Genomic DNA, 19,599 nt, shown 5'->3' on the forward strand with positions numbered 1-19,599 from the left:
CTTCAGGTGAACGACGACAGCCGGTCCCGTTCAGGGGACCGGCTTTTATACCGGCTTCTGGCTTACTCCGCCCTGGCCACTCCTCCCTTCTGAAACCGTCCGGAGGGGCCTGGAACATGATGTTATCCCCCAGCGCCCCTCTCGGGGGTCTGGGGTCTGTACCCCTGGTCCAGAGCTACATTGGGGTTAACCTTGGCCCAACGGCCTCACTTCTGCCCCCTGTTGACCCAAGGCCGTTACTATAGGCCATAAGTAGCGGCGGTTACATAGAGCGTTCAATATGTCGCTACATATAAATGAAAACTCACAAAATAACTGATCGGATAAATCACTCAAAATGAAGCACAACTGATGATTTTGATTGTTACTCTTTTGATTTAAAATGAATACTAACGATCGATCGATCGATGCACGTGCTCAGTAATAACACTTTCCTGCTCCCGCGCAGAAGACTTGGCCCACTAAGTGGATAGCAGAGCCATGCCAATCAAAATCAAACAAACTCTGCCCACTGTTGTAAAGGTATGCAACTACTCTACTGTAGCAGCAATCACGTGGATTTCGGATTAACCGGAGCAAATATTTGTTCGGTTTAAGCACTTATGATTTATTATTTGGTTCTTTCGGTTAAGTCACGTCTAAAGATAAAATAATAAATTAAATTAAATAATAGCATGCAGTCACGAAAGTTCTAAAATTAAGATTCACTTATGATTTGTCATAAACATTTCCAAAAATAACAATGTATAACTGTTTTTAGATTATTAATTTGGGCTCAAGGGAAAATCCATGAGTTATTAATATCAAAATCTCAAGTGCACGGTTAATCCGCAAATTGGACAAACTGCACGCGTATAATGACATTAAAATTATCTATACCCAAATTACAAATAAATGACTAATGCTTCGCAGTTATTGATGTCATAGCCGGAGAGCAGAGTCAGCTGAAGCAGCCACTCCATGTTAGAGTTTAATTTACTTTTAAAAGCTCTAAGCAGTTTGATTGAAATGTCGCCATATGCTGATGTTACATTAAGCCATCGAAAGTATTCAGCCACCGGTGAGGAGTTGTATTGGTCATAATTTGATCAATACATCGGAAAGTACAAATAATATCTTTGGAAATGTGACAATCTCGTTGGGTGGTGGAGGGTGAGTGACAAGAATTTTGGCATAAAACTACCACAAGGCCTAAGATAACAATCAACATATCAATTTATTGACTACAATAACCTACATGTTAATGCTAATTATCTTGTGAATTACCAGCAATTTCCATACAGCAGACCACATTCAATAGTCCTGTGTTGAACGGGCAGAACATGGGGACACAATGAGACATTGGGGCCCCAAGTCCACACTGTAAAATCCAGTAACTAGGAGACACACTGAAATATATGGAGAGACCCGAAACTATACAGGGAGACACCGGAAACACACTGGGACATATAGGGCGAGGGGGGAAGACGTGATATGAGAGAGGAAGGCAGAAAGATGACACGGGGAGATGCAACGAGACACGGAGACACACCAGGATACAGACAAGGGGAGACACGGAAAGATACACGAAAAAACGGCGAAAGGGGAGATATGGAGAGACAAGGCAAGACATGGGGAAAGAGAGGGAGAGACAGGGATACATGGAGAGGTAGAGATACGGGTAGACGCCGGGAGACGTGAGAAGATGTGGGGAGGCACGTACGTGCTGGAGAAAGAGGTGCAGCTCCGGGTGCCTCTGTGGAGCAATCGACACCTCAAAGAGAGGGAGGAAAATGTTTCCCAGCATCTCCTCAAAACTCTCCAGATGATTCCGACTGCGGTACACATCACTGCACAGAGGCATGGGCAGAAAGGAAGACATGGGGTGAGAGACATAGGGTGACAAAGGAGAGACAAGTCTGTCATCAGCATCATATAATAATCATGCACGTATCCCATTGTCAAGTCCAACTATGAGGAATTGTCCCAGTCTCATAACTCCATTATTACCATTTATTGCCCAGTTACCCCCCAACAATCACTGACAACTCTCGCAATCTTGGCTCCTTAAACCTCACCATGCCGAATCTTCTTCTCACCTCCGCCTCCTCTTTAACATCAGACAATGCCACCATCTCCAGCGACCAATTGGAACCTCACCTTGGACACTTTAGCAACCATAAAACTTTTAAGCAGCTGGCTCCACCTCATGACCACTGGTGGCTTTCTGCAACAGCAGCAACAGCAGAAACAGCTGTTGCATCAAAACGCAGCAGACTTCGACTACTAGAAACAATCTGGGTGTGCTCTGGTTTCAAAGCTGATCATGCTACACATCGCCTCGCCTGTAGAGCCACCACCCACAAAGCTCATTGTGGCCTGGCGCACTTCACACAAACGATCACATCTCTGCGGCCAACTGACCCACATCAACTCTGCTCTATACTTCACGCCAATTCTCCATCGCTGATAAATGGTGACCGTGTGTGATCACCGGAATCTTCGCTTCCTTTTAAGTATAGTCGCTTTCTTGACAAAACTCACCAGCATCGCCTACACCATCACGATGTCTCTTTCGGTCTGTCAAGATCAAACCCCAGCCATTACTTCTTTCCCTCCCTCATTTTATTCTCTCATCGAATTCACCTGTTATATGCCTAGAAGTTCTCAATCTAATCGACAACACCCGGACTAAAACTTCTCCCCTAAATATCTTACCATTAACTTTTTTAGGCAGTGCACTAACAAATTGGTAATGATAGTTTTTCAATTTGCCAATTCCTCCTTCCAGACGAGTGTTTTCCCCTCTCTTACATACATTGAGCCAAGTGACACCTCCAATTAAGAACCTGACTCAGACCCTGATGACCCTTAAAACTACCACCCCATCAAAAATGTATCATCCATCTCCAAACTTAAGTGCCTCACACTTGTCCGATTCAAAGATGACATCACTTCAACCCTCAACTATTGCCCTCTTCAGTCTGCCTGCCACCCAGCACACTCGTCCTGTTTCTGTCATCAGCCTTGACATTTCTGTCGCCTTCGACGCTTTAAATCAGATTTTGATTCAAAGCTTAGAATCTAACTTCACTATCAATGCCACAGCTCCACAGTGGCTTGCATCTTACCTCTCTGACATAAGGTTCTACGTCAAGGTTGGCAAGTCCTCAATCCCAGTCGTCAAACCCAACGCAGGTGTCCCTCAGGGATCCGTCCTTGGTTCGTTTACTTTTCTCGGCCTACATCTTCCCAATCAGTCGCCTCATCAAAAGTCCCAGAATTAATGATCACAGCCACTCCAACCTCAGACCTGGGTCCACTTAACCTTGCGAGTTATACCTCTTACAGCACTGGTATCGGTTAAATCACCAATTTAACCTGGACATGTCCGTGGGCTCTTTTTCCAAGGCACCAGGCTATGGTCCAACACGGGTGTCGTTCCCTCAAACTCTACTAATCGCTGGCTCCACATTTAGCCTCTCAAATCATCTGAAAAATCCTCGGCATCACCTTGACTCCTCCTTCTCCATTGACAAACATGTCCTGAACGCAAAATAAAGAGACACGTAATCACCGTCTCAGGCCATCGTGGCGGCACATCCGCCCCAACGTTGACTTCGGCCGCTGCAAGCACTCGGGGGGCTTGTTGTATCGTTGGCTCTCACTTGATTACGGCCATCCTTACCTCGGGAACTTTTCGGGAAAAAAACACCTCAGAAAACTACAACAGCTTGGAAACAAACTGTCACCGCTGTTCTCATCATTAGGAGGCATGGCCATGTGTCTTCCATGGCTACGCTAAGAACTCTGCACCGGCTCTCCATAGCATCAGGAACACAGTAAAAAAATTGCTGTGCCATCGGGCTCATATTCAAGGTCTCCCACCATACTGATTCCAATTCTGGCTCCAATGACCATACAAAAACCCATTCCTCCAATGAATTTCGTCAAACATTGTACTCATCTTGTACCAAGAACTAAGGCTATTTTGGCTGAGCAGCATTTCTCCATAGCTGCACCGGCCATCTGGGACTCCCTCCCAATGCAAACACGCCCACGCCACATCCAAACACCACCATCCACCTGCAAGCAACAGCTCAAGGGTCACCTGTCGGGCTCTCAGCTCTTTAGGCTGCGTACGATGGACTTTGATCTCTGGTTCCAAGCCTCTGAGTTCTCAACCAAAAGACCGAAAAACAGGAGGAGGATTTCTCCACAATTCTGGCAGTCAGCTGATGAAGCTGGTTGTAATTCCCAGAAAAACGTAATGGTACTTGAATCGTAAATGTTGTGGGTTACTCTCCAACACACCAGTCTGCTAAAGTAGTAACTAATTTGCACGTTTTGTTTACGTGACAAACCTTATGAATTGGCTGTGTCGAGTGGTGGCGGGCTTAACGACACATTTATATTTGCGCAATCTAACCCCAGAAAACCTATATTGTGAATAATATTGGTCGCGAAAGTCTGTTAAACTTCTCAATAAATCATTGTGTCCCATTCACAAAATATGATTGCCTTATAAATTGTGTTTATTATTATTTCTGTGTTTGCTCACAAAATATGCTGTATTTATTAAAGGGACACTATGTGAGGCGCCCAATTTGTGTGGATCCCCTATATACATTTTCCTTGCTTTGGAGGGGCCCCGTAACCAGGAAGCTCACTCACTATAGGCGAGGGATCTGGATGAGCCAGCGCACATTGTGGGAGTAGACTCGGTGAGTCACTGCCCACTTCGCCAGTCCCTCCCACTCGCCCCTCTCACGCCCATATATGGAGAGACGCAGCTCGGCATTCTGGTACTTGCTCTCCTCCAGGTCTGACATTACTTCCTGTAAAGGGGGGGGGGGGAGACAGCACTTCGAGTCATGTGACCTTTAGATGGCAGAGATGGTGAATGACATCACTTTGTGTTTTTTTGATGACACTTCCCATCTCACCCCATATCTCCCCCTCTCCATGTGTGTCTCTTCTTCCTTCTACTCCATCTTTTCCTGTCTCCATCGCTCTCACCATCTATTCCTCCTAACTTCTCCCTTTCTCGGTCTCCCTTTTGCCTTCTGCCTCCCTCACTCATCCTTTCCCTCCTCCCTCGATATCAACTTCCTCTTCATTTCTCTCTCTATCTTCCTGTATCTCTCCTCCCCATTTTATCTCTTCCCTATGCCCATGTCCCTTCCCCGGTGTATCTCTCCATTTCTCCGTGCCTCTTCTTATCTCTTACTCTATCTCCTCTCCTTTACTCCTTGTATCCCCTTTTTCTCATCTCCCGTGCATCTCTCTCACCTTGATTATGTGGGCAAAGTATCTCCCTCCGATGCAGTTGTCAGTCTTGATGAAAATCTCCCTGAGGATCGACTCCCCCACAGGGTTGTACTTGGCATTGAACTTATCAAACCGGTGAAATGTGTTCCTGTCCTGAGACATCACACACACACACATAGTGCCCAGAAAGAAACAGTACAATTAAAATTGCGTAAATTGATGAGTGAACAGTGTGAGTAGAAGCGCGAGTCTGTGTCTCTACCAGCTCTATGACAGACTGTTAGCCTTTGTGAAAATATTAGGTGTATGCAAGTCTGTGCATCTGCAAGTCGGTATTACCGCATGCACATCCAACATGTCCACGCTGAGATCGAATGCAGTCAGATTGAGGTCTTCAAACACCTAAATCAGAATCATCATCAGCAGCAGCAACAGTATTATAAACATCAGCATCATCAGCTTCATCATCAGCAAAAAGTGCTGTGTTACTGTTTGTAGTCTTTGTCACTCCTCGCTTAACGTCGGCCCATTTAACGTTGTATCGCTGCAACGTCGCCAATGAATCACTACTCACGTATGTATCTAACGTCGCGTGGTATCGCTATTACGTCACTGGCGGTGGGCAACTACTTTCCACAGTGGAGAGCAAGGCGGCTGCGCACCATGTACGTTGCTAGACAACGAACCCTACCGACACAGTACATCTCTACGCGGCCATACTGTATGGGAAGTCTTCTTGGGCTGCACAGGTGAGCGGTATGATACAGTACGCGGAATGATACAGTACGCAGAATGATACAGCACGTGGCAGCATACCATCATCTTAGTTGACTGTGGCGACGTCATTGCCACTTAAGAGAACGCCGGTTGTTGTTATAGTTGCGAGTGAGAGTGAGTGGGGAGCAGTGGTGCAGTGGTTAGTGCACTGCGCTACAAACCTGGCAGACCTGAGTTTGGTTGCTGCTCACAGCCACTCCTACCAACACTAGTGGCAGCGATTAATTGAACCAGGTCCTGGGCCTCCTCTAAGTCGACTCAGCCCCAAATTAATACCTGGTGTGGTGTGTATTAAACGTAGACACTTGGGAGACAAAGGTGACTGGGCATGTGTGGTGCTGGCCACCCATCCCCTCGTGTGCCCTGCCATCCTTCACAGGTGCTACTTGCTAACAGCACTTGCTCCAATAGTCTGCTAAGGGCTACAGGGAGATCTTTGTCTTTGGTGCTGGCCACCAACTCACCCACCCTGTTTTCAACACGAGTGTTGAAAGACCAAGAAGTGATCCTACTGCTTCAAGCGGCACGATGTGTAGGAAGGTAATCATACTGAAAAGCAAATTAGAATCATTACGCCGCTTTGCAGCCGGTGATATGGAGCGCCTGTTATCGGTGTGGATTTAAAATAAAAATCAACGCCACATTCCTCTCAGTTTACTGGTGATCCAGCCAAAGCCATGAAGTGGTGAATTAGGGTGCCATTGCAACTTTCAAATCTGCCACATATTAATCAAGGCATGGGAGATTTTTAGTGAAGATGATGCAAGCAGAGAGGGCAGTTCTTAAGTGTGCAGGAAAACAACTGATACTTTGCAATGCTACAAGCAACTCGACCTATAAAAGAAGAAATTGGGCAACAATCATTTGATGTGTCCCTGTGGCTCCAACACCTCACTCCACAAGCATCAATGGTGTTAACCTAACCATTTCTCTACTCATAGCTCCATTTAATCACCAGTGTTATTATTAGTTTTTTATACGTGAAAAAAGTTTATTATTTTCTTAAGTGTGATAGGAAATTTCCCAAGGACATAACATCCCCTATTTACGTTGTTTCTTATAGGAAAATGTTTCACTTAACGTTGTTGCATTTACCGGGAACGTACCCCCGACATTAAGCGAAGAGTGACAATAAATTACTGTGCATAGAGTTACTGTTGAGATAGTAATGGCTGGGCTAATTGTCCATATCAATGTGAATAATGGAGTGAAATAGATGTGTAGAGTGTAATGTATATTACGTAGCGTATAACGTAGTGTACATATGAAATAATTGGGCGTGACTTTGCCCAAATACGATTTTTCAGCAGCAAAATGATCCATCTGTCTATGTGATTAAGCATTGATCTAGCAGAGGATTTTTTTAAAATCAGTACTGGATTCCTGTCACAATTAGTGTATAAAAAAGCCCATTGGTGGCATTTTTGGGCTGCTAATCCATCCATGGATGACCACTGGCTTCCCCTGTAAATTCACACAAATTATCATTGTCACAAATTAATTTGGTCCTGTTACAGCGAGTAGCACGTACAGGGCTCCCCTCCCCCCACGTAAAACATGCGATGCGCGTATAGTATAGTATCACATTGCAGATTAGTCTGTTTTCACCGCGTGCGTTCTTTGTTTAAAAAAATGCGCAAAAAAACTGTTTTTTTACGCATATCCAAAATATTACAGTTATTAGGAAATATGTTCCCCAATTCATCAGTAACGTATATGTGAAACCACAAAATGCGTCAACTTATAGTAGGGGATTCCTATACTGTATTGTAGCTGATATAGCGTATTGTATAATAGATATAATGTAGTTCGGCAAAACAACCCCCTACCTCCTCTGTGGTGAGCAGTGCCATGGGGGGAGGGCAAATTTCGATTGGCTATTCACCTCATGGCATTTGTAGCCACCACAGCAGCCAAAGGGGGCTCTGGATGGGTGCGAGGGGCTGGTAACCCCTCCACCTTCAATCCAAGTACCGCTAAACCACGACAAACATATCTAACTAAGCTTGTGCCGGAGGTCCCGGGTGGACTGGTGTCCATGACATCTCCTGGCTAAACCCCATTTGACGGAGCCAGGAGATTGAATCCTCACCCTCGGGGTTCCTCCAGAAACAGCAAAAAGCCACTGCGGGTGGTCACGTGGAATGTTCGAATGCTCACTGCGGAGTAGAGGCTACCACTCCTCTGTCGGGAGCTGAACTGGTACCGCCTGGATCTCTGTGGTATTCAGGAGGTCCGGTGGACCGGCTCTGGCTCCTGCCACCATGAGGGGTGGACAGTCCTCTACTCGGGGTAGGAGACTGCCAAACAACAGGGAGTGGCTCTTCTTCTGAACAAAAGAATGAAGGGGGCGTGGGAGCATGGCCGTGAGGTGTGGGAAGCTGTAAGCCCAGGCTACTTGGGGCTCGCTTTCCTATCAGAGGCGAGGAGTGATGGTCCTGGTTACTTATGCCCCGACCGAAGATGAACATCAGTGGAGGGATGCAGGCAAGGCCGATAAGTCAGATGCCTTCTATGACCTCCTGTCACAGGTGCTAGCTAAAATGGCCCCTCGGAATAGAGTCATCTTGTTGGGTGACTTTATTGCCCGAGTTGGTCATGATGCTGGCACCTGGTCTGGAGTGATTGGAAGGCATGGGCCAGATCAGCTCAATAACAATGGTAGGAGGCTGCTAGATGTGTGTGCAGCCCATGGGCTTGTAATTACCAACATGCTGTTCCGGCATGGACGCATCCACACATCATGGATGCATGCGGGGTTCAAGCAAGAACATCTGCTGGACTATTTCGTGACGGAACAGCGGATGCGGGCCCATGTCCTTGACACCAGGATTTACCGTGGAGCTGATCCGTGCACTGACTATCAACTTGTCATCTGTAAGAAGCGCCGGCCCTTCTTCCACTCCGGTGGTGGGTGTACACCCAGGACCCCATTGAAACCCATAGTGGCCTGGTCTCAGCTAGTTGATGAAAGTTGCAAGCGAGAATTTCATTATCGCTTGCGGCTGGGGTTGGCATCGTCCCCCACTCCTCCCTGATGTCGAGGGGAAATGGGCGAGGTTTAGGACTGTGGCTCATGCAGCTGCAATGGCTGCATTGGGTACACGGTCCAGACCTGCTACAGCGGAGGTGTACAAAATTCCAACAAAACCTACATCTCTGCTTTATTGACCTGGTCAAGGCCGATGATACCAAGTAGGCCTGAACTCTGGGTTGTTCTTCGTAGTGTCAAAGTCCCTGACTCTTTGTTCACAATCATTAAGGACCTTCATGATGGTGAGTGGACCTGGGTAAAACTATGTGGCTGGGAGTCAGAGCCCTTCCCTGTTCACCTTGGGGTGTGACAGGGATGTCCTCTGGCTTCCACATTATTTAACATCTATTTCTACCACGTAGTTTGTGAAGCCTTCGATGGCTGTACTGGAGGAATTTCCATCTGATACAGATACAATGGGAGGCTGATCGATGCCCGGGTGCGGTCAAGAATTGCTCCCTATTGGTCAACGATGTTGTGTTTGCCGATGATCTGGTAATTGCTGCTCACTCAGAGGAGGAGTTGGAGATGCTGCTGCTGAACCTGGAGCGTGCCACTAAGAGGTGGGGCCTTACTATCAGCCCCACCAAACTAAGCACCTGCCTGGGTATTTTGTACCATCAGTCACTCCACCCCCACAACTCCCAATTGGTGATGGGCAGTTGAGGAGAGAGTGGAAAGTTTCCCAAACCTGGGCAGTGTGCTCATGACCGGCTCCGGTTTGACAGCAGAGGTCACACTCTGAATTAGTTGAGCGGCATTATCTTTTCATTGGTTGCGTAACACTGTGTGAAAGCTACCTCGTCTATCGCTCCATACGAAGCTTCAGGTGTTCTTGGCTAGTCATGCCCTTCCTGCTTGGGAATCGTGGACCCCCTAATGGAACATCTTCGCCAGTTTGAAACAATTAGGCTGGCCTGCCTACGATCCATCCTGGGTTTAACCAGGCTGGATTGTGTGAGCTCACAAATCCTTGAAAGATCTGGGCAAAGTCCCATCGGTAAGCTCCTCCGGCAGGCAAGGCTGCGTTGGCTGGGTCATGTAGCCCGCATGCCCAGCCACTGCATGCCTAAACAGCTTTTGTTCGGCCAGATAGAGGGGGCTAAACGGGCAGAGCACAGGCTAGAGCAGAGATGGAGTGATGTGGTACAAGAGGATGTGAAGCTGAGTGGACCTGCCGATGACTGGTACCAGCGGTGTCAAGATCGGCCTCTGTGGAGGAGGCTCGTGAAAGACGCTACTGGGCAGTTGGAAGCAGTCGACCTCCAACAACAACGGAGGGCAGATGAGCGATGCTCGCAATGAGCAGAGCGCCGGGCGGCTAAAACACAGCAAGTTGGCATAGTAGGGGGCGGTACCCCAGGGTTCCATAGTACCCCGGCACTCGCATAATGTATGTGATGCAGTCATTTTTTGTCTGTTGATGGTCGGCGATGCGGCATTCGACTCATCTCGACGAGCTGTACACGATGCAACTATTAATTTTTCGAGAACGGATAATTTTATGCTGTTTGGCGTTTCGACATCACGGAGTAGCACTGATTTTGGATTGAACGCGGAGTTAAGTACACCCCTGGAAAAAATAGTGTCCCAGAAATAAAATATTTAATTGCCTCGGCCATTTTGTATTATTTGGTACCCCGTGGTACCGCCATAAGGAGCAGCTGGTGCATTGGCAAGTCATCTCAGTCAGTTGACACGTGGCACCTGGGTCTGCCCCGTGACCTCCTGCCAGCGCGGGCATTCGACACTTCAGGTGGCCTCAACGTGCGCATAGCCTGGCACAAGCACAGTGGTGACGTCACCACCATTTAGTGGCAAATGGCGGTTGCTGTTGTTGTATAATGTAGGGTTATAAGGTACTGTATATGCTTCAGTGTGTGGTATGTGTGTGTAGAGAAGCTTGCTGTATTATTATATGGTTAGCAGTGGTTGGGCCAGGTGTGCGTGTTGATGTGTGGTACCTGTTTGAGCGTCTGCTCTTTCCCCTGGTCTCTGTGCACCACCTCGTCGCTTTCCCTCTTCACTGCCCTCTTTATGAACCTCAGCAAATGTTTTTGATTCATACAAGATGAGGCGTGGATATGTGTGTCCACCTAAAGCCACAGAGACACACAGAAACAAAGATATAGACAATGTGCCTGATTATTATAACTGCCATTCACCACTAGGTGGTAGTGACGTCACCACGGCACTTGTGACATGCTAGGTGCACTTTAAGGCCACGTGAAGTGTCGAAGGGCCGATGGCAGGATACCGAACATACCCAGGTGCCATGGGTTCACTGAGATGACTGGCAGATGCACCAACTGTGTTCCCCAATGTGCCAACTCTGTGTTTTAGACGCTCGGCACTCTGCTCGTAATTGTGAGCGTCGCTCCTCTGCCTCTCCTCTAAAGTAAGCGTTCGGACATTCCACATAGCCAACCTCAGCGTTTTCCTGAAGTGTATTTTTTAAAAATTCCTCGAGGATCGGTAAAGTTTGGCTCCACCAAATGCCGTTTTTCTAGAAGTCGTCATTGATGCCTCTTCCCCCTGAGGCCTCCAAGCACAAGCTTAAATGGGTGTTTCAACCATAGTTACTGATGTAAATTTATTCTAAGTGCAGCGGTTATCAGCACCTCGGTACACACTTATCTTGTTACATGCAAAGACAAATGTAGAGACATATACACCCCCCTAATCACACTCGCGTCATCCTCACCTCCACCCCAACACGCCCGGCCCCATTCACACCCACCCCCACCTACTCAGGTCAACCCCACTGCACTTACCCTCACACTGCGTCAAGTCATACTCCCATACACTGTGCCACACAATACACACCAAACCACACCACAAACTACAACACCAATCATAGACTACTGTACCCCAACATACTGCACGCCACCACACCTCACCCATCCAATTGAAATAAACACAAAACAAGACAAATATCCTCAGTATAGCCTTAACAGATTGTTGGGGCAAGTGCTGTTAGCAAGCACCTATGAGCCATGTCACTGCACACGAGGGAGTGGTTGGCCAGCACCACCCCCGGCTGCCTTTGTCTCCCCAGTGGCGATGTTTACACACTGCACCAGGCACGCATTCGAGACTGGGTCGACCTAGGGGAGGCACAGGACCGGTTCCTGTAATAGTCACTGGTGTTGGCTATGAGCGGGAATTGAACACGGGTCACTGCGTTGCACTACCGCTACTCACAATCACAGAGACAATGGAAAGGGGAAACTGTTGCCGATAAGCCACAGAGCACTGCACACACCCAGACACAACTCATGCCTAAACTTACAGTGAGGAGAAAACATTCCCAGCTGAGTCACCCATGACACCATGGGCGACTCGAGAGTTATATATAACAGTTATTCAATACTAACCACACACAACCAAATGCAGAGATAAACAAAGAGACACAGACACGCAGATACAAACTTAAACAGAAACAAACTGAGACACAGACTTGCAGAGACCTTGGAGTAAGGAACTGCGAGTCCCTATGAGTGAGTGTATCTGTGCGAGTCTGTGCGACTCCTGAGGGAGCCCATTAGTCTATGAGTGAGTCATGTGGGTCTATTGAATCTGAGCTTATCTGAATAAGTCTGCGAGTCTCTGGATGAGTATGTGTCTCTGTAATTGTCTTGGAGTCTCCGAGTACCTTGCGTATGTTGTAGAAGTCTCTATGAGGAACTCTCTTCTGTGCCGATAGTTCCTTCATCTCGTTTAGCAGTGCATGCATCTGAAATTTTGCCGATAGGAATTGCAGGCGACGATAACAGAAGGATTTCCTGGGTAGATTAAATATCATATCATTATCAGCAACATTATCAGCAGCAACAAAAGTAGTAAGAGCGTCAGTAGTAACATTACTATTTAAAACTAACATCTGCACCAGCTTGAAATATTCACGCAGGCGAGGTTGTGCTGGCTGGGTCATGTAGCCCACATACAATGCCACAAGCAGCTTGTGCGGCCGGATAGAGGGGGCTACATGAGCATGGCACGGGCTGGAGAAGAGATGGGATGATGTGGTACAGGATGTGAAGCTGATCGAACTTATTGATATTGGCACCAGCGGTGTCAAGATGACCTTCTGTGGAGGCGACTGTTGTGTGCATTAATGGGGAGTGGTTGCGCAATGGTTTATGCACTGCGCTACGAATCCGGGGACCCAAGTTCGATTCCCACTCTTGGCTAACACCAGTGACTCAGCCTCAAACGAGTATCTGGCAAGGTATGTAAACATCGCCGATAGGAAGGCATGCTGCTGGCCACCCACCCCCTCGTGTGCCATGTCGGCCATCATAGATGCACTTGCCCCAACAGTCTGTTCAAGCTATCCAGGGGATCTTTGTATGTGTGAGTATATACTCACAGGGGTCCATTGATACTCATAGCCATGAGTATGTTCATATCAGCAATAAAGGCTGCCAGGTCACCATAGGGAAGGTCTACCAGCTCATCCCTACATGGAGAGAAGGGAAGAGACATGTACGGGAAGGGGAGAGAGAGGGATGCACGGGGAGAAAGAGGGACGAGTGGGCATAAACACGCGGGGAAAGAGCAGGAGCCATTATATAAATCTGTACACATCTCTGTAAGTCTCTGTGCAAAACTGTGCCTCCATGTGATTCTCTGGCTCGCTCACCCATTATACACATGTACTTCCCTCCTAATCTGCACAGTAAGTCAGTGCAGCTGCTAGGGTGTTAACCAGAACACATTCTTTACATCATATTACACCCGTGTTGGCCTCCCTGCACTGGCTTCCAGTTTGTCTGTTTATTTGCCTATCAACAAAATTATAAGAGGCTTGCAGAAGCCATGACTCAAAAAGTAATAGAAAGTAGGGGGTAAATAGTTGATTTAAAAGGTTTCCAAAAATTGCCAACCCCACCCTCCAAATCTGATTTGTGTTTACAAATTGAGTTGTACCTGCGGTGACTGCTATATCGGGGAGACGAAACGACATATTTATGACCGAATTCGCGAGCACAAATCAGATTTGAAACACGGCAGAACTAATTCTTCGGCCGTGGCTGATCATTGTTTCAACACAGCGGGTTCTCATGATATTGTTTTCTCCGATACCAAAGTACTCTGCAAACCTCCTGGCTACCACCAAAGATTTGTCCATGAAGCATCCAGATATACAAACATAGACACAACTTCATCCGAGAGGATGGTTTTAAATTAAGCAATCATTGGAAAGATGTCATCAACCAAGTCAAACTTTAGCTGCCTTATAATTGTACAGATATATCCATTTCTTCCAGTGGTGTTCTATTCCCAGCCTGATACGCCACCATCACTCGCCGGGCAGGCGCTGCACAACAAAAAAGAATACAGATGGTTATCTATCGGCTTAACTCATGCTAATCCCGTGCACCACCATCCACACTCCTTGTCACACCCCCCCCCCCCGACCTCTTGACTCCTCCCCTCCCCCTAACAACCTATATAAATACGTTGTCTCGAGATAAACTCAATTCACACGCCTCAGTAATTTTGATGGAGCAGTCAACACCTGATGACGGTTGCTTGGGTTGCTTCCGAAACGTCGTGATTTAATTAATTTTTTACCTACGTGAATTTACCGAAAAAAACAAACAGTAATATTGTAATATTTAGCAACTTAAATTTGAAATATTAGTTGTCTACACACAAACATTATTTTAATATTTCCAAACTTATTTCAGAAATATTTCTTTTCTATCTACGCGAGTTTAGTGAAAGCAAGAAAATAGCACTTAACATTGCCATGGTGAGGCCTAGTCCCACGCAGAGCCCCCGGCCTCGTCTAGATTGCCCAGCTGACCGAGGTGGCACCTTGGCAAGCTGGGGACTGGGCTGCTACCACAGCCGCCCCCCCCAAACACCCCCCTGCCCGCGCTACATTAATACTATCTAAGCGCTTTAATATTAGTAAGTGCACACATTGAGGTGGGGGGGAGAGAAGAGGACATGACACTAAAGAATTTACCTCAGCGTTGTATGTTGGAATTTGAACGCGAATGAGAAATCCCCCCCCCCTCCACCGATGGCGCGTGTGCGTTACTAGGGGCAACCCCCGGGCAGCTTTAGCACTGCGCGAGGAAATAATTAAATAACGATACATTGCACTCAATTGTTTATTTAACTACTTTAATGTTGACGGATGGTAAAACGGAATAGCACTGGCTCACCTCGGGGCTTACGGCGTGGTACCTGGCTACTTTTTGTTAAACGTAAACCCCACGGTTTGCGAGCCAAATCCTTCGCAAGTGTGCGTCCACAGACGGAGACAGACAAAAATGACATTTATAGGTAAGACGTATATGCTTTCACTTATTAAACTTTTAGTTAATTTCGTAAATTTATTTTTTAAATGTATTCCTATCATTGTCTTTATGCTGTGCATGTATGCTGCTGTGTTCTGTACAGCGCTTTGAGATTGATGAAAAGCGTGATATAAATGGAATTATTATGTATATACGAGTGTCTCTGAGAGTCTCTTCTCAGTGAGTATCCGCATCTCACTCACCCATCGTACACGTGAGCCACTCCTCCCCTCATCTCTACGGTGAATCCGCAGTCCTCCGGGAACTCACTCACGTCGTAGTCCCCATATGGGTCCCCCCCTCCCCCAACCCCTCCACTCACCCCCGCCATCGCCGGGAAAGGTGAGTGTGACGGGGGTCGGGGAGTCACCGGGGTCAGCCTCGGAAGGTTCTGGTGTCTATAGGAGCCTTGGTAAGGCTGTGAGCTGGCACCCGGAGAGGTGAGAGGCTGTGGGCTAGCAGCGGCACTAGTGGTATTCTCCGCTTTAACAGTAGTAGGAGGGATAGTCTCCAGGGTAGTAGCAATAGCAGGAGGGATAGTCTCTGGGCTAGTAGTAGTAGTCTGGCTAGTAGCAGTAGCAACAGTCTTCAAACTAGTAGTAGTAGCAGAAGGAAGGATATGATCTGGCCTAGTCTCTGGGCAAGCAGTAGTGGGATGGATATTCCTCGGGATAGTATCAGTAGCAGTCGGAGGTGGGATAGTCTGTGGGCTCGTCCCCGGGGTGGCCGCTGTGGTGCTGTTGAGGAGGAGGGCCTGGGCCGTGGTTGGAAAGAAGCTGTGCATGGCGAGCATTGAGTATTTATATCGGAGACGAAGAGCACGAAGCAGCGAGGATGACACCTCCACCACATCATCACGTGGGACCTGGGAGACAAGAGGGAGAGCGGGAGAGAGGGGGTAAGAGACACGCACAAAGAAAGAGAGAAACAAGGAAAGAACAGAGGGGGAGAAAAAGATTATAATTCTAAAGAAATCCGATGCGCTATTTATCTATTTTTCACAGATTTCCAGTATGCACGCTGGGAGAAACACTGGAAGAGAAACACTGGAAAAGGGAGAGAGAGACATGGGGATAGAGAGGGGAAGATTTAAATCGAAGCCAACATAACCAAACAGATATCAGAGCAAAACTACGTGCATTACAAAGACACAGACACGGGGAAGCGCATTTCCATAAATGAACCTGTCCCTTAAAAGGCCCTTGTTTTATCGAAAGGAGATACAGGACACACACACACACGGAGACAGAGAGACAGGGCAACGCAGACATGGGAGACACATTGAGATACAGAGTCACAGGGAGACTCAGGGATACACAGGGAGACACGGGCAGACAAGGGGACACAGGGAAAAGCGGGGAGCTGCAGGAATACAAAAAAACTACAGAGATACAGTAGATCATCGATTATCCCATGGCTTCGGGAGAAAAGGGGCACTGGATTTTCAAAAACGCCGGACAACGACATTATATAAAAAAGCTTATTTTTGCACATTCTTGTATGACATGTTTTTAGGTCTTGTGTATATGTGTTTCAGTGTTTTCAAATTTTTTACGATGTTAAATCATTATAAATAAGCATACAAATACTCTTTGGTTCTTTCGGTAAAGTCACGTAGAAAGACAAAAAAATAAATAATAGAACACAACGTTTCGATTACAACACAAGCAACCGTCATCAGGTGAGAACTGTATATAAATGCAAGCTCGGAGAGAGACACATATGCAGAGAGAGAGACAAACACAGACACGGAGAGAGACACGGAGAGAAACACAGAGAGAGACTAACACAGAGGAGAGACACACGCAGAGAGAGACACACGCAGAGAGAGACACACACGCAGAGAAAGACACATGCAATCTTTGGAAGAACGTAATCAACCAGGTAAAGTGTTAACTGTTGTGTTAGCCAAGTCTCTGTGTTGCATTGCATTACATTTATAAGTTTACGAGGTTTGATTTCTCAAGCTTCCAATTTCTCTCCTCCTGCCGTAACTTCAAATTTAGCAATCTTTGGAAGAACGTATTCAACCAGGTAAAGTGTTAACTGTTGTGTTAGCCAACTCTCTGTGTTGCATTGCATTACATTTATAAGTTTACGAGGTTTGATTTCTCAAGCTTCCAATTTCCTCCGCCTGCGGCAGATCCCATCCCCCCCCTTGGCTCTACATGCCCCCTGCTGCAGATCTCATCCCCCCTTGTCTCTCATTGACATGCTAATTTCTCTGCCTCTCCACCCCCCTTCTCTCTCTATATATAATACCTCGGCACAAAGGCGTTGTTTCTCTGTGTCTCTGTGTGTGCCTCTCTCTGCGTGTGTCTTTCTCTGTGTCTCTCCTCTGTGTGTCTCTCTCTCTCTCTGGTTGTCTCTCTCTCTCTGTCCGGCAAAAACAACCCCCTACCTCCTTGCGGTGCCGGACGGGCAACACTATCGTGGACAGTGCTGTGGGGGGAGGGCCAATGCCAATTGGCCCTCTCCCCTCATGGCGACTGTGACCACCACAGTGGCTAAACGGGGGCTCTGGATGGGTGTGAGAGGCTGGTAACCCCTCCACCTTCAATTCATTACCACTAAACAACGATTGAAACATAAAAATGTAACAAATAAGCTTGTGCCGGAGGCCCCGGGGGGACAGGCGTCTATGACGTCTCCTGGCCAAACCCCAATTGGCGGAGCCGAGGAGATTGAATCTTCACCCTCGGGGATCCTCCAGAAACAACAAAAAACCACTATGGATGGCCACGTGGAATGTTCGAACGCTCACTGCGGAGGAGAGGCTGCCACTCCTTTGTCGGGAGCTGGACTGGTACCGCCTGGATCTCTGTGGCATTCAGGAGGTTCGGTGGACCAGTTCTGGCTCCTGCCACCATGAGGGGTGGACAGTCCTCCACTTGGGAAAGGAGACTGCCAAACAACAGGGTGTGGCTCTTCTTCTGAACAAAAGAATGAAGGGGGGGTGGGAGCGTGGCGGTGAGGTGTGCGAAGCTGTAAGCCCCAGGATACTTTGGGCTCGCCTTCCCATCAACCGGAGGCGAGGAGTGGTGGTCGTGGTTACTTATGCCCCTACCGAAGACGAACATCCGTGGACGGATGCCGGCAAAGCCGATGAGTCAGATGCCTTCTATGACCTCCTGTCACAGGTGCTGGCTAAAGTGGCCACTCGGGACAGAGTCATCTTGTTGGGCGACTTCAATGCCCGAGTTGGTCATGAAGCTGGCACCTGGTCTGGAGTGATTGGAAGGCATGGGCCAGATTAGCTCAATAACAACGGTAGGAGGCTGCTAGATTTGTGTGCAGCCCATGGGCTTGTAATTACCAACACGCTCTTCCGGCATCGGCGCATCCACACAACATCATGGATGCATGCCGGGTCCAAGCAAGAACATCTGCTGGACTACATAGTGACAGACCAGCGGATGCGAGCCCATATCCTTGACACCAGGACCTACCGTGGAGCTGATCTGCCCTCTGACCATTGATTAGTCATCTGTAAGATGAGCCTGCCATTCTTCCACTCCGGTGGTAGGTGTACACCCAGGACCCCATTCCAACCTAAAGTGGCCTGGTCTCAGTTAGCTGATGAAAGTTGCAAGCGAGAATTTCATCATCGCTTGCAGCTGGGGTTGGCATCGTCCCCCACTCCTCCTGATGGCGAGGGTAAATGGGCGAGGTTTAGGACTGTGACTCATGCAGTTGCAATGGCTGCTTTGGGTGCAAAGTCCAGACCTCCCCAGAAACCCTGGCTGACGGAGGTGTTCAGGTTAGTTGAGAAAAAGCAACAGGCCCACTCTCATCGGCTACAGCATCCCACGTCAGAGAATGAGGAGGTTTACCGCAGCCTTCGCTCGGAGGTTCGGAGAGCCGTAAGACGCTGCAAGGATGGGTGGTGATCGCGGGTTGCTGAAGAGATGGAGTCTGCCTCAGTGGCCCGCGATCACAAATCATTATTTAACTCCATCAAAAAAGTTACCTGCAGCGCCACACCTATTACCATCATTAGGGAAAAAACGGTAATCCAATCTCCGACCCCCAGGAACAGGTTTGCAGATTTGCTGAGCATTTCTTTGAGGTCCTGGGGGAGGGAAAATCCCTCAGCCAGGAAAACATCATGGCACAAAGTGGTGATAACCCTGCTGAGGCTGCAGTGCCTCAAATATTGGAAGAGGTCACCCCCTGTGAGTGGCTGGCTGAGGTGCCATCTGTTGAGGAAGTACTGAAGGC

The 19,599-nt window shown here is 47.8% G+C and overlaps 1 protein-coding gene across 2 annotated transcripts in view; it reads right to left on the minus strand.

Annotated features, from left to right (window-relative positions):
* The window catches only part of AMPD2 (adenosine monophosphate deaminase 2), a 45,785-nt gene that overhangs the window by 18,827 nt on the left and 7,359 nt on the right, over positions 1-19,599 (minus strand). For both annotated transcript variants that reach the window (XM_061563140.1, XM_061563141.1), the window contains exons 6-13: positions 15,582-16,243; positions 13,434-13,523; positions 12,717-12,846; positions 11,026-11,157; positions 5,590-5,652; positions 5,272-5,403; positions 4,654-4,817; positions 1,703-1,829 (exon numbers count right to left, since the gene is read on the minus strand). In XM_061563140.1, coding sequence (XP_061419124.1) covers positions 1,703-1,829; positions 4,654-4,817; positions 5,272-5,403; positions 5,590-5,652; positions 11,026-11,157; positions 12,717-12,846; positions 13,434-13,523; positions 15,582-16,243 — 1,500 coding nt within the window. The remainder of the gene's footprint in view (positions 1-1,702; positions 1,830-4,653; positions 4,818-5,271; positions 5,404-5,589; positions 5,653-11,025; positions 11,158-12,716; positions 12,847-13,433; positions 13,524-15,581; positions 16,244-19,599) is intronic.

This window comes from Lethenteron reissneri, chromosome 30 (assembly GCF_015708825.2).
Source record: "Lethenteron reissneri isolate LAM-NWPU_2019-01 chromosome 30, ASM1570882v1, whole genome shotgun sequence".
Lineage (NCBI taxonomy): Eukaryota > Metazoa > Chordata > Hyperoartia > Petromyzontiformes > Petromyzontidae > Lethenteron > Lethenteron reissneri.